The sequence below is a fragment of the Lactuca serriola genome, chromosome 9, assembly GCF_051521515.1.
Source record: "Lactuca serriola cultivar US96UC23 chromosome 9, Lser_US96UC23_V15, whole genome shotgun sequence".
Taxonomy (NCBI): Eukaryota; Viridiplantae; Streptophyta; class Magnoliopsida; order Asterales; family Asteraceae; genus Lactuca; species Lactuca serriola.
This window is the reverse complement of record NC_136416.1, coordinates 68212993-68228903: the sequence shown is the minus strand read 5'-3', so window position 1 is coordinate 68228903 and position 15911 is coordinate 68212993. Positions and strand designations below refer to the sequence as shown.

Below are 15911 nucleotides of genomic sequence, written 5' to 3'. Positions count from 1 at the left end.
TTATGTAAACAGTTTGACACGACACGACACCATAATTAAACAGATAGGATTAGGGTCAAGACTTTTAATTCGAAGATGACTCGAATATGGCCCGTTTAATTATATATTATTTATTATAAATTTCATATTTTTATAAATATATTATATGTTATAGACTTGTAGTAGACCAAATTCAATAATTAGAAGTAATATTCAAATTTTCAAAATTGCTTAATTTTAGTCATCCTTACCACCTATCCCTTATCCCTTTTGCTCCCCAACTTTAACTCTTTTCATTTTTCCTTCTAAACTTACTATAAATTTTGTCATTTCATCTCATAACTCCAATGTTTCACTTTTCCCTTTTTACCTCCACAACTCCTACTTTCCAAACTTTAAAACATTATATTTAAAAGGTCTAAACCTTAACCCGAAACCCGACACGAAAATAAAGGAGTTGACACGGCACGATATGATAATTAAACGGGTCGGGTTAGGGCCAAAATATTTCAACTTTAACTGAAAAACCGAACCATAACAAAATTAACCGATATAACCAAACCCTTACTAAAAGATATGGTTCGGTTTCTAATTTTGATTAACCGAATACATATGGTTCAGTTATGATTTTCATCTAAAACCGAACCATAATAAACCGAACTGAACCATTAATATTAATAAATATTTTTAATATAATATAATGTTAAATAAGGTATGTAATTATATTAGGAATTGAACATTTAAAGGGTAATGTTTTGAGTTAGATATGATGAGTAATCTTCTATCAATAAAATTATATATACACAACCATTTACTTTTTATAACGATAAGTTTTTTTAATTTTAAAAGAAAATTATTTTTATTTTTATGTCATCTTTAACCATTTTGGTTAACCGATATTAACCATTAACCATAATCATTAGCCGATTAAAATCATTAACCAAAACCAATATTAACCGATACCTAATGGTTATTGAAATACATTAACCAATTTTAATGGTTATAATTTGGTTTTTACCAATAACTGAACCAAACCGGCTCATACAGACCGCTACTTCAACCTGTCTCTAAATATTACTAAAAGAGAACCCTTAATTCACAAATGAAGCAATCAAGACCATTGATTGTATTTCAATCATATGATTTTCACCATTAGATCAAATTGATGACATCATCTTCTCAAAATAGAATTCAAAGGTTTAATTATAAAATCTTTAAATTTACCAATTACATTTCAAACACAATTACATTAAATTATAGAATCTTTAATTATATAATCTATTCATATTTAATTATAGAATCTATTCTTACTTTCAAAAATATATTTCACAATTCGGGCATAATTACATTTAATTATAGAATCTTTAAAATCAGCAATTATGTTATCAATTAAAACATATCATTCTATTTATATATGAGACATCGGTTTCTCAATAAATCTGGCCAAAAACATGAATAACCACCCTTATCTTTCTCCTCAGTTTTTTCTCTTAAACCAGAATTCCCTAATCCTCTTCTTCCTCATGTCAATGGTTGTGCTTCAATTGATGCTTTGTGTGTTCATAATAGAATGTAGCACCATAAGGTGGTTCCTTTTTCTCATGTATTCTTAGAATTTGCGTATTGCCTCTTCCTTGCATCTCCAATTATCACACCTCTGTTTTGGCTTCACACAAATCTCTATAAACTGAAGCAAACATCTCCTTCAAGACATCTTTTGACGATCTATGTCATCATGAACCCTAATTAATATTGTTCATAATTTAATTCCATTATTTATAATTTATGGCTTCAAAATTTAAACCTGATTAGTTTTTTCTTTTTAAAAAAACTCCTTAAATAAGCATATCAATAATTATGTTATCTTTAATATATATTGAAACAAAAATCTTATGACATCATCTTCTCAAAATAGAATTCAAAGGTTTAATTATAAAATCTTTAAAATTTACCAATTACATTTCAAACACAATTACATTAAATTATAGAATCTTTAATTATAGAATCTATTCATACTTTCAAAAATATATTTCACAGTTCGGGCATAATTACATTTAATTATAGAATCTTTAAAATCAACAATTACGTTATCAATTAAAACATATCATTCTATTTATATATGAGACATCGGTTTCTCCATAAATCTGGCCAAAAACATGAATAACCGCCCTCATCTTTCTCCTCAGTTTTTTCTCTTAAACCAGAATTCCCTAATCCTCTTCTTCCTCATGTCAATGGTTGTGCTTCAATTGATGCTTTGTGTGTTCATAATAAAATGTAGCACCATAAGGTGGTTCCTTTTTCTCATGTATTCTTAGAATTTGCGTATTGTCTCTTCCACGCATCTCCAATTATCACACCTCTGTTTTGGCTTCACACAAATCTTTATAAACTGAAGCAAGCATCTCCTTCAAGACATCTTTTGACGATCTATGTCATCATGAACCCTAATTAATATTGTTCATAATTTAATTCCATTATTTATAGTTTTTGGCTTCAAAATTTAAACCTAATTAGTTTTTTCTTTTTAAAAAAACTCTTTAAATAAGTATATCAATAATTATGTTATCTTTAATATATATTCAAACAAAAATCTTATGATACCATCTGAAACAATTTGGTTCATTGATTGCATTTCAATCTTATGTTTTCCACCCTTAGATCAAATTGGTGACACCATCTTCCCCAAATGGAATGTATTTAATTTCAATAAAAATTTTCCAATTGTCAAACAAAATTAACTTAAATCCATTGAAATAGAATGTATTTAATTTTAATAAATTTCCTTCTATTTTAAATCTTGAATTTTCGGTTATAAAGGTTTTAAAATAGTCAACTTTAAAAACATATTACTGAAAACCATTTCAATTAAGGCATTAAATATCTACCATTAATATAAATCCGTTTATATTGGCAAACCATTAATATAAAATCCATTTTTATTACGCAACCATTAATACCAAAATATCAGATTCAAATTATCACATACATATGCGGCTCACACTTATTTTCGATCGTTGCTTTTCTTCAAACCTTCTCCTACAACATCATTCTTATTGTTTATCACTACCATCATCATTATCTGTTTCAAACCTTCATTGTTGTGCACTAGAAGGTCAATACTTTCTTTCGCTTTTTTATATTTTTTCGATTATTTTTTGTTCCCGTATCAAATACGTATTCATATATATTTTGATATTATTTGTCACAGCTTATATGAAATTGATTAACATCATGCAGTCTAGATTAAGTCAAACAAAAAAATGTATAATTTTTCATATTAAATTCTTAACCTATTAACTTGGACTCATACTCAACAACCTCCACAAACTGCAATAGCTATGTGATTTTTTTTACAATTTATATCAACATACTTACCATGAAAAAAGAACTTTTAATTTAAACTACAACTTAGTTTTTTATCGGTAACAACAATATACAACACTTAATATCAACATCATTTCCTACCGGTTTCTCTAAATATTAATACATGAACCATATCAAAAGTAGGCTAAGAAGTTAGAATCTAAACTAGGAATAATCTTATTTCCTTAAATATCATATTTACGGTATTATAGAAATTTTTTATTTGATTGTAGAATCAAATTGCATAATTACAATTAATATTGTTTTTATTAAACTTTGTATGTAGGTATGAAACACCAATAAGTATATCTTTGAAGGAACAGTGTTCAAAATAATTTGTATAATCTAACGTGTTAATTTAGTTCATTTCTATACTTTCCTGTAACATTGGATTTTTTTTGTCATGTTACATTCAAAATATGGGTTATTAGAACAGACACCTTAGGTGTTTGACGAAATGTCTCAAAGAATCTGACACAAGTTCTCTACGCTCACCTCACAACCATGTAGAAATTTTTTTTTTTTTTTTTTCTAGATTTTTAGCATCATGTGTTTTTTATGTTTGCAACTTTGTAGTGTTACATGTTTTTTTTGTCTCATCCTCAGGTTTTTCTATCTCTGATAGGGCTTTATTTTTTATATTTATTGTAAACTATCGATTCAACCTATGTCACTTTGTTATGACTTTTATCAGCGTGATAAGATTTTAATAAATTGTCTATTTCTTGATCTTTTAGAAAAAGATGTTCTAATTGGATTATCATCTACGACCGTGGTATTCCATTTTGTTGATGAAGCGGTCTATGATTTAGCCATGATGGTTTTTACAGATTATGTTTAGACTGATAATTGTTCTTGTCATCAAAAAAATACATCCAACAAAAAGTGAAAGATAATTTTTTAAATTAATACCATCATTTAACTTTAAAGGATTTTTTTTCAACTTTGATGGCATGTAACAGAGTTTTGGCTGAAATTTTCAATTTTGTCAGCATATAACAGGTTATGACTTAAATAATGATATTAGATATTTGGGCAATCAGGTTTTCTTCGGTTCTTAAATTATTTTGCCGAAAGTGGTCCAATTTGGTATTATTGATCTTACAAAAGGCAAGTCTCATGTTTTTTAGCATATCCATTGTGTTTAATAGTTTATTGTTCATATTTGTTTTTTAAAAAAATGTTAAATCTTGATTTAGTGAATGCAAGTCAGTAGGAAGTAAATGTGCAAGAAGAGAAAAATACTAAATATGGGATGATCATGGTTATTTCAAGCCAAAATAAAATTCAAAAGTAACAAATGCTAAATTTAAAAGATAAACACTTGTAATGCATAATACATATTATACTTCTTAAATAAGTAACCAAAAATTAACCTCATCCCCAAATAAATTACATATTAACTAACATCAATAAATTATAATTATAGTGTCTTGATTTTTAATTATACATTATAGAGAGTCGGTTAATATGTAGTCATTATTTTTGTATTCGTCTCGGTTTTGAACTACAAAAACTATATTCAAATAATAAAAATGAAATGTAACATATACGATGGTAATAATGCAAAAATAACCTTCAAATTTGGTTTGATACAAAAAATAGTCTAAAACTTATTTATAAAAGCAACAAGGAATAACAACGAACTTTCAAAAAGAAATGAGAAATTACAACTAACTTTTAAAAACTATCAAGAATGTATAATATAAGATGATAATAATGCTTAAAAACACCGAGTTTGGTCTAATGCGAAAAAGTAATTTTATATGAAAGTAGGATTGCAGTAATACTAAAAAAACCTATATGTTTTTTATCTGATGCAAAAGTGGTCGAAGCATACTTCTAAATTGGCAAGAAATAGCAATGAACTTTTAATTCATCTTGAATAACCATTTAATAGCTATTTGTGAAAGATATGAATACTCAGCATTTAAGACCATAGACCTTACTCAAACGTCCGTAAATATTTGAAGTAAGCATTCATTTTTCCATTATTTTATCATTGTCATAAAATAAAAATAAAAAATCATCATTTGTTTAAATTGTTTAATTCGTCTCATAATAACAAGTAAGTTGTGTGCCAATTATGTATTTCGACATTTTCAATAAGTTATGGGCAATATCTAAATCGAGCAAGCATAAATGTTTTTATATTTCTTTGTTATAGTTTTTTATATATTTAATATTGTGTGTGTAAGGGGGGGGGGGGGGGGGGGGGTTATGTGGTTCATTTAAAATGCTATTTTTTAAAATAAACAATTCTATTTCGTAATATAATTATAAAATAATAATGTATTTTGAAAGTACATTGTCAAACGTTGGATTATACTTGCGTAGACCCGTTTTTGCGCATGGTTAACTATATGTAGTTGTTTTCGGTGTCACAAGTAAAAAATGTTTGAACGTACTTTGTGGCGATGAAGGTCGTTCAACTAATAAAACAAAAAATGGTGTCTCCAAAAAGGTCCTTCAACTACTATATACATTTATATTTTATTTATTTGTTCCCCGCATTTAACGATAATCTAGTTTAATATATACATTTATATTTTATTTATTTGTTCCCCGCATTTAACGATAATCTAGTTTAATAGCAAAATGAACCGACACAGAGTCCCAAAGACGTTTTCCAGGTCTAACTCTACTATCCGATCTGAACAACCCCGGTAATCACCGCTAAAAAGTAAGCGACAACATTTACCATTATACCCTGAAAAAGCGTTGGGGCTTTGATTTGGTGCCAACGTATGCTCCACGGCATTGCTACGGGAGGCGTTTCCAGCTTCGAGAACTTTCTCTCCGAAACCCTACCGGAAAACGCAGAAGCTTAAGAAAAAAAATAGATCTCAATCAGCGTGCTCATTTCGCTATAATCGCCAAATCACACAAATCTCAAATCCGAGGCGGAGGCATGGGAATCATAAGAAGCTCTTTTCCATTCATGCTAGGCACAGTGTGTGGCGTATACATTGCTCAGAACTACAACGTTCCAAATATCAACAAGCTCGCAGATTGCGCAGTTTCAATGGCGAAGCAAATGGAGCAAAGGTATCGCAAACCTAAGAAACCCGACGACGACGACAACTTTTAGTATTCACAGGTCTTCCTATCACTCTTGATGTTCAATTAATCTGTTCGATTAACAATGGAATTCAAAGATATAGTTTTTCTTTTTTTATAGGAATTCGTTCGTCAAGATGAACATAGACAGTTTTCTTCATGTAAAATTCTCTCAATTTGTTGATCAATTTTCCAATTGAATAAATTATTAACTGACTGGATACTTGCCTACTCAAATATTGCTTTAAATCGATTGACATGCAATTGTTTGCTATTGCTTAATTGTTACATGTTGAAATTGTTGAATATTTGACTTGTGTTTCTGTGTTTGAATTTTGATATCCCTGCTGTATCTATATGTAATTCCTTGATCAAATTTCTCTCCCGATTTTGAAGGGAAGAAGATTTTGAGAGGGATCTTGTTTGTAGTTTTTTAAATCACAAGGGTAAATGACACAAAAAACACTCTTTTTACACAGAAATTCGATTTTGACACTGTGTTTTCCAATTTGTTACAATTCTGACCATTTGACCGGTTAACCAGGTTGCATGCTGACATGATATGCTGACGTGTCAAAATTGAATTTTTTTCTCACAAAAAACACTAAGTTTTCATTTTTTTTCGATTTTGACACTACGTTTAATTTTTTCTTTCAACTTTGACACTATGTTTTTTTTGTTCCAAATCGAATATAATTTTTTCCAATTTTGTTCAATGTTGACAATTTTCTATTTGAAACCGTATAAATATTTTTTTAATACATTTAAACCGTATAAATATGTTTTTTTTTCATTTAAAAACCATAGTTTTGTATAAATACATTTTTTTTACACTCAAACCATATTTTTATGTATAAATATGTATTAGCTATATAAAAATTATATTTTATATTAATATGCAACTTTAAAATATGTTTGAAGGTTTATTAGAAGCTTATGGTTAGTTTGATTCTCATGATATAACTAATGCTTTGAATGTAAGAAAAAAAACACCTTGTATTTAAATAAAAATGTGGTTTTTAAACGAAAAAAATATGTTTATACGGTTTAAAATGTAATAAAAAAATATATTTATATGGTTTCAAATGGAAAATAGACAAAATTGAACAAAAATTGATAAATGATGTTCGATTGGAACAAAAAAAACATAGTGTCAAAATTGAAATAAAAAATTAAACTTAGTGTCAAAATCGAAAAAAAGTGAAAACTTAGTGTTTTTTGTGGAAAAAAAATCAATTTTGACACGTCAGCATATCATGTTAGTATGCCACGTCATCAAAACTGACACGTCATCATGCCACGTCAGCATGTAACCTGGTTAACCGGTCAAGTGGTCAGAATTGTAACGAATTGGAAAACACAATGTCAAAATTGACACAAAAAATAACACAGTGTCAAAATCGAATTTCTGTGTAAAAATAATGTTTTTTATGCCATTTACCCAATCACAAACTGATACTTCAAACTTTTTAGCATCTAATAGCAAGTCTATTTCCTACTTTCGCTTCTTCATTTAGTAGAGTCCAGTTATGAGTTCCAGGGAAATATGTTAGGGCTATACACGATGTGTATTGGTGAGATCTGTGTGTGTGTGTCTCTGAACTCTAGTTGGTTAAAAAGAGGTTTTCCCTATCCCCATGGAAGCAGGGCTCCATAAGGGATTGGTACTTTACCTAATACATTTTTGCCTGTATGGAATTTCTTGTTAGTAAAAAGACAAAAATGCCCATCAAAATGAATATCATCTTTCCTATCTACCCAACCCCAACCCTACCCACAGGCACACATACACATGGACATATACACATGTTTTCCTTTTCTTTGTGTAACTCTTTAAATTTGCACTTAGCTCCCAACTAAATGGCATTTGATCTAGCCCCAAAGCTAGATATTTATTAATTATTTTTATCAAGTACAATTATATATTTTCGTTTTGTAAAATTATCTTTTTTGCTTTATATATTATGTGGAAATTCAAGGAAAAAAATATAGGTTTGAGAGGGTAGGAGTTTAATAAATGAAAATTTTAATTAAATGAAATCATCATTATTAAAAATAATAATAAGTTATAGAAAATGGATAAAAGGGTAATTTGGTCATATTACATAATTTACATTCCAATTCCTTTGACAAGTTGGACAATGGACATGTTGGATAGGGTATGAACAAGAGGAATATCAACCAATATCAAACCTATTATTTTTATGTATAAATTCTGGGACCCACACAATACGAGATCATAGTTTGTGGCGTCTAAGCAAACCCCATAATCAGTTTTAAAAAAAGACACCAATGCTGCACTTTTAGCTTTTTTGTTTGTTTTTCCTCAAATTCTCACAGCCACAATTATGTTGGAACTCTTATGTCAGTAAAGTAGGCAAAGTTTCTGTTGATTGCTACATTTTGAAAGCAAATTTGGTTTTATTAACTTTATTGGCTCAAAAGTTTTTTATTTTTTTTTTATTTTTATTGCTTGGATGGCATATTGTTTAAGAGAATATAAAGCTAGTGGCTGCTTAGTATGAAGCCGATACTCTTTTCCATTCGTGGCCTTAAATGTAGCACCTGTAAAAAATTCTTAAAATAGTTTAGTGCTAAAAGTGTAGTTCAAAACATTCAGATGACATAAACCTGCGAAAGCATTCCAAAAATAATAAGAAATTCTAACACATGACAGAGCAATATATATATATATATATATATATATATATATATATATATATATATATATATATATATATATATATATATATATATATCCCAAATGCCTAAGGGACTTTTTTTTGACTTAATAAGCTTAATTGTTAAACACTTAATCTGAACAGCTATACAAGGCTTTTTCTTTATGACTTGAGCTTGGACATAATAATGACTTAATTGGTTAAGTCAAAAAAAAAAAAATCTTGGTTAATGTATTAAGACAGAAACCGTTTATCTATTTGCCCTTTCTTGCTTGATGAATATTATGATTTTTTTTTAAAATGTAAGGGTAAAATGGTCATTTAGTCTCGTTCAGACAGTTTTATACATGGACAAATATATATGGTTGTTTCTTTATGACTTAAGAGTCGACATAATGATTGGTTTAACTAGAAAACCTAGTTAATGTATTAAGACACCAACACTTTTACCTTTTTGTCCTTCTTTCGTCCTCTCGACTCATATAATATTAAAATGGTTAAATATTATAAGATTTGTATTTTGAAATATAAAGATAATATGGTGGTCATCGACTCTCACTCAAACGATTTATTTATTTATTTATTTTTGCAAAAATTGGACACAACTCCATTCCCATAGATGGCTACTTTGCAAAAGTTGGACACAACTCTATTACCTATAGATGGCTACTTTATTAACATCAGGACCACACTAGAGAAATAGACTATATATATAACAATTTGCCAATCTTGAGTAAAGTCGCATTCATTCAAAGGATTAAATAAATACAAAATCGATTTATAATCACACACACATAATATCACATGTATTTACAAAAATACCCTCAGAAGCAATCACACTTCAACTAAAGGAGACCTCCGAATACTAATCGAACCCCGTCTCGAATCTTCCCATTTCGATGCTATTTCCGCCACCACAAGTCTAGTAAGAAACAACCCTGCCACAAATGCCGCCACCATAAGCATGGTAAAAACCGCACTCCAGCTTCGGGTTGAAATGTAACCCGTGAGCAACGGCCCGATCGCAGCACCGATCGAGCCCGTTCCGTCAATTATCGCAGTGACGGTCGCAAGGGCTCGAGAGTTACCTCTCAGGGACCGGTGGGTCCCGAGGTCAGTCGAGACCGCAGTTGTTATGAGAGCATATGGCCCATTTACAAACATGCCCGTGATTAACATTAGGATAATGTTTATAGTCATGGACACATGTCCATAGTTTCGGTAGAAATACAGAGCTGGAATAGCGCAATACATGAAACTTGCTGCTGTGATGGCTCGAGCATTTAATCGGTCGGAAATGTGTCCAGCTAGGATTCCTCCCACAACTCCCCCTACATCGAATAATGTAGATAGATTGCCCGCCGCCACGTCAGATAAGTATTCACCATCTATAGCTGCAAAAGATCACACAAACTTCAACATTGTGATTTGTTGGCTAAAACTAAAGAAGTTATTATGTTCCATATTGGTAGTGTAAAAAGGTGCAAGTCAAAAATTTTGGGAGATTAGTCTATGTGATTGTAACAATTTATCATATAGTGAAACATGCTTTCTGGTTTTGGAGTTTTCCACGTATATTCTAGTGTAAAATGGGAGCCAATACAGGAACGTGAAATTTTGAAAACAAGTTTACCTGTGTGACTGATGTAAAACGGGAGCCAATACAAAAACGTATAAGCAACCAACTTTGCAAAAAAGAGGCAAAATGCAAACGGGGCAACCCCGGGTATCTTCCATGCTTCTATAAACCCCACGGGTGATTCTTTCTCTTTCTGGATGTTTGCCTTTGAGCTCAATAGAGGTTTAGTGACTTCAGCCCCTATTTTTTCAACCGGTTTATCTCCATCTCCATCTCCATCTTTATCAACTCCTACTGATTCAGGATCAACAGGTAGAAACAAGAATACCAACAATCCAACGATAGTAATCATTAAACCAGGAACTACCATCGACCAACCCCAACCATATTTTAAGAAATAAGAAGCAATCAATGATCCGGATATATTCCCGATAGACGTGTGAGCGTTCCATATACCCATTATGAGCCCTCGTTTACTCTTTCCAAACCAATTCCCAACAACTGCAACCACAGAAGGCCAACCCGTGGATTGAAACAACCCGGCTAGCATTTGAACCACCAAGTAATAGTAAAAGAAATGAATGTTTGCCCAATATCCAACTCCAAACAATGAAGTGAACAAACCGGTTCCAACCATTCCAATTGTCAAAAATACCCTTAGGTTCATTCGATCGCCTATATGTCCCGAAAAGAACATACCAATCGCGTATACAAATAGAAACGCCAAGTCAAGATCTCCAAGCAATCCGGTCCCGTTTGCGCCATTAAATGGGGCCCACCCGCTTCCTAACAACCACGAAAGTAAGGAGATGGATTGTAGGGTGTCGTTTGAGGATTGAGATTGAGGATCGAGTGAGCTTTTTATGATGCTTGTGGTTTTTCGAGCTGCATGATAGCTCGCGTAAGCTAAAAATGTGATGATTAGGACTATGGATTGGTGTGTTTTGTATGAGAGGGTTGAGTTTTTGGTATATTCTATGAATTGGATTCCTTGTGGTTTGGTTTTGATTATGTTTTGTTCGTTTTCTGGGTTTGAAATCGAACCCATTGATGAATTTGTCTTTAAGAATTCACCTGAAACATAAAGAAAATTTTGATATTAAAACTTAAAGGGGGAAGTTGGCTTTTAGAGTCTAGCAAAAGCTTAAAGAAGACTATGGCTATTTTTAGTTGTTGTCATGTGTAGCATGTTTTTTAGTTGAATTTGTTTTATTAAGTACAAAGTTACAGCCAATATTAAGTCTGGATATTCGACTTAATCAATTGCCTAATTTATTAACCATGAATAGTAAAAACATCACAATGTTTTTTTTTTTATTTATAATTTATAATAAAATGCTTACATTACAAATAGAAACATGAAACATAACTATTGAAACGGTAACTTTTGAGTTATCGCATGAAAAAAACATCATCGAATGGTATGAAATTTGAAAATCATCAAGTTGATGATATGATATGATCTGATCAATCCATTTTTAATTTAAATTTAAGCTAATCGGATAGCGGATTTGTTCTCTAAAGCAAAAAATTAACAAAAATCCAGAAAACTTCCTTCATCTTCGTTCATACTTCTGAACTACAAATCAAGATATCCTCTAGAATTCTATCGAAGAAAACGACAACAAGCATAAGAAGACAAGGAAGAAGAGAAATTCGAGGTTAAGCCAAAAAAGATTAGTTTGAATTGAACTAGTTTTCGTAAAACATTCAAAAATCAAAACGATCAGAAGATGAAGATGTAAACGTGAATATCATCAAAATTCAAACACAGAATCGATGACGATAGAACAAGAGATAACGAAGTTTTTTCAAAGAAGAATCATAAAATTGTACCTGCTTATCAGCTTTTCTGACGAATCGATCGAGGAAATTGATGGTTGTGGGTTGTGTCAGGTTTGCTACTTTGGGAGTTGCTTTACCCTGTTTTTTCGCTGTGGTGTGACTTGTGAGCGTCGACATGAACAACCCGGGATTCAATTTTATAGTGCAGTTTCTTACAGATGTGAAATTACGCTAATGCCCCTTTATAATTATTGCTTTGTCAATTTGTCAATGAAGGAGTTAATGTGGCTCACGCCCACGTAGAGTCAAGCGTCAAGAAGTATGCTTAAGGGTGAAATCGGTAAATGGCTATTCGCGTGATTGCATGATAATAAAATTAATAATGTCGTTGAACAAACCACGTAAAAGCAGTTTTTTTTTTTTTTTTTTTTTTTTTTTTTTTTTTTTTTTTTTTTAAAGCAAGCTAATTTTTATATAAAGATGTACTAATTTGTCGTTGCGGGATTCTGTTTTTGTAAGTTGAATTTCGACTAATATTGTAATTATTGTAATGATAATTGATAAAACTAATAATGTCTATGAAAAACCACGTAAAAGCAGGGTTTTTTTTTCATTTAAAAGCATATAAGGTTAATTTTTATATAAAGAACTACCAATTTGCCTGTTGCAGGTTGCGTCAAACCTTTTTGCAAGTTGAACTTTGATTATTGTATTGTTAAAACTTAATCACTGCCGCATTTGATTGTAGATAAAAATATACAAGATTGTTACCACCGACTAACTCTATTTTATATTGTTATATGAAAACATATTAGATGTGACCATAATCATATATATGTAGAAAACATACATAAAAATAAGTATGAAAACGTACACAAAATTTACATCGACTCATAAAAAACTTGAATTTATATCGAAACGTACATAAAATGAAATATGTTAACTGAATCATACGTAGGAAATATCCATAAAAAATATGCACGAAAACATAAAAAATTTATATTGAAAGTACATAAACTCGAATGTATATGGACACATATGTATAAAAAAAAAAGCAAGTCAATCTTTAAAAAAAATTAACGAACGAAATTTCTAAATATACGTGGAAACACTAACTATCTCGAATTTATATCGATACATACATAAAAATAAACATGTAAAATATTATTGCATTTGGTAGAAAAATATACAATGTTGATACCATTGATGAAATGTATTATATGTGTCAGAACTCATATGTGAAAAACATACTTAAAAATAAACATAAAAACGTACACAAAATTTACGTCAACGTGTAACGAAACTCGAATTCATACCGACATATATATAAAAATAGATAAATTTTTTTTTTCAGGTAACAATTTTATGGAAGTTTTATTATTTAGAGTAAATTGCACTAATGGTCCCTATGACTTTGGGTAATTTATGTGTTTAGTCCCTAACTTATTTTTTTAATTCGAAAGGTCCTTAATGTTTGTTTTTGTTATGCGTTTGGTCCCTGTCTTATCTAAAAAAACTATCACTTTAAAAAAACATAAGGGTAGAAAATATCATTTTACAAAGTAAAATAAATAAAATTATGAAGACAAAAATTATGACTTTAGAAATTATACGGTAAAAAAAGTTGGTAGAAAATACTGCTATGTTGCATTTTTAATGTTAATAAGAGTTATGTATGAGAAAATAAAAAGAAAAAAAAAACATAAAATTTTCCAGTAAAGACTTATATGTATTGAAAACATCTTTTAGGCTTAGATGATACAAGAAAACTTGTGTACAAGTTTAATAACAAATCTTTGTATGAAATGTAACATTTTTAGGCTTAGATGATACAAGGACACTTGTGTACAAGTTTAATAACAAATCTTTGTATGAAGGGCGGATATTTTCAATGGCTAGGGGCTTTGGCCCTTCTAATTTTTTTTGGCATAAATAGTCTCTATGTTTTAATTTTATATATATTTAGTCTAAAAATATAAAATTTTGATTATAGCTCCTGTTCACCAATTTTATACAAATTATATTTTCGGCCTCCAAATGAAATATTGAAGCTTCATCACTGTATATTATACCATTTTTTTAGATAACAAAACTAATTTTAGATAACAGAACTAATTTTTTTAAAAATCATATCAATAGATGTAATAGATATAAGGATCACCACATTATTATTGATGACCCGTTAAAATTTTCCTAACATCTAAGATCATGCACGATTTCTCAATAAATGTGGTTTTTTCGATTGTACAAAATAACAAGTTATTGTCCTTTGATTTCATTTATAAACATCATTTTACTTGACAAAAGAATTTATTATAGCGTAAAAGCAATCCGTTGAAAGTTGTTGAGGTTGAATAATTATTTTGGAACGAACACGCCGATGTGATCTGATAAAAGACGTTGGCTTGATGCCTAATATTTTTAAATACACATGGCTCTCACTAAGATTGTGCAAACAATATAAAATCATTTGAGACCGAGAATTTTTGTTTTGTTTTTGTTTTTTGATTTTTTTTATCTTTCGAATTTTAATAAAATCTACACTAGCATATCATTTGCCACTCATAATAATAATATAGAGGGTGACTGGAAATTTGGTGTGTCGAGTGGGTGTTTGCTACAAATGTGGCAAAGAGGGGCATAGAGCGATTTCCCCAAGGGGTTCGCAGTCTGTTTTCACTGCAACCAGACCAGCCATCAGAAGGCCGAGTGCCCCCAGCTGCTTTAGGGATCAGCGCAGGGATCTGCACCCGCTGCTATACGAGCTACAGAGAGCTGGCCAGTGAAGACCGAGGCGCTGAAGGTTCGTGGGAGAGCCTTCCAGCTGACAGCGAAGGAGGTCCGCGCGGCACCGGATGTTGTGGCCGGTATGTATTCCTTTATTTATTCTATTTTGAGTTATTTGTGCTTATATTGTGTTATCCTTAGGTACTTTTCTTGTGAGTTCTGTACCTGCTTTGGTGTTATTTGACTCGGGTGCGAGTCGATCTTTCGTATCATTAGCGTTTAGTCGCCACCTCAGTATCCGACGTGAGTCGTTGAGTCGACCTCTGAGAGTTTCTATAGCCGAAGAGCATGCAGTTTTCGCTATTGATGTTTTCCGAGGATGTGTGCTGGAGATTTTTGGTGTCGAGTTTCCGATTGATCTGACTGGTACCGATTGCTATGGGTGATGTATGTGTCATCGTGGACATGGATTGGTTGAGCCGTTTTGGAGCAGTGATCGACTGCGAGCGTCAGTTGGTGACCATATGAGAACCTAGTAGGGGGAATGCTTACAGTGTATGGCGAGGGTGCTCGATCTAGGTCAGCATTCTGCTCGGTTGCCAGAGCAAGGCAGAGTCTGCGGCAGGGTTGCAGGGGTTTTGTAGCGTATGTATTGGATACCTGAGTTGCTGTTGAGAGACCGAGTTCTATCGCTGAGGTTCCAATAGTGAGTGAGTTTCCAGATGTTTTTCCCG

General features: G+C 31.1%; 2 protein-coding genes across 2 annotated transcripts; one reads left to right on the top strand and one right to left on the bottom strand.

Annotated features, from left to right (window-relative positions):
- The first annotated feature begins 5998 nt into the window (after window positions 1–5998).
- LOC145072396 (uncharacterized) lies at window positions 5999–6642 on the top strand. The gene is made up of 2 exons (XM_079018808.1): window positions 5999–6445; window positions 6527–6642. Exon 1 carries the CDS (start codon window positions 6257–6259, stop codon window positions 6434–6436), a length of 180 nt encoding a protein of 59 aa, XP_078874934.1. The 5' UTR covers window positions 5999–6256; the 3' UTR covers window positions 6437–6445; window positions 6527–6642.
- A 3173-nt stretch (window positions 6643–9815) lies between these two features.
- Window positions 9816–12656, bottom strand: LOC145072395 (putative glycerol-3-phosphate transporter 1). Its single transcript, XM_079018807.1, has 3 exons — window positions 12502–12656; window positions 10720–11739; window positions 9816–10480 (listed from the first exon to the last, which is right to left on the bottom strand). The coding sequence occupies exons 2-3, from the start codon at window positions 11711–11713 to the stop codon at window positions 9921–9923; spliced, it is 1554 nt and encodes a 517-aa protein (XP_078874933.1). The 5' UTR covers window positions 11714–11739; window positions 12502–12656; the 3' UTR covers window positions 9816–9920.
- Between the last annotated feature and the right edge of the window lie 3255 nt (window positions 12657–15911).

Coding starts and splice junctions, on each gene's coding strand:
- LOC145072396 (XM_079018808.1), top strand. CDS start 6,257: ATGGGAATCATAAGAAGCTCTTTTCCATTCATGCTAGGCACAGTGTGT.
- LOC145072395 (XM_079018807.1), bottom strand. CDS start 11,713: ATGGGTTCGATTTCAAACCCAGAAAACGAACAAAACATAATCAAAACC. Junction 10,481..10,719: donor GTTTTACATCAGTCACACAG/GTAAACTTGTTT, acceptor GATCTTTTGCAG/CTATAGATGGTGAATACTTA.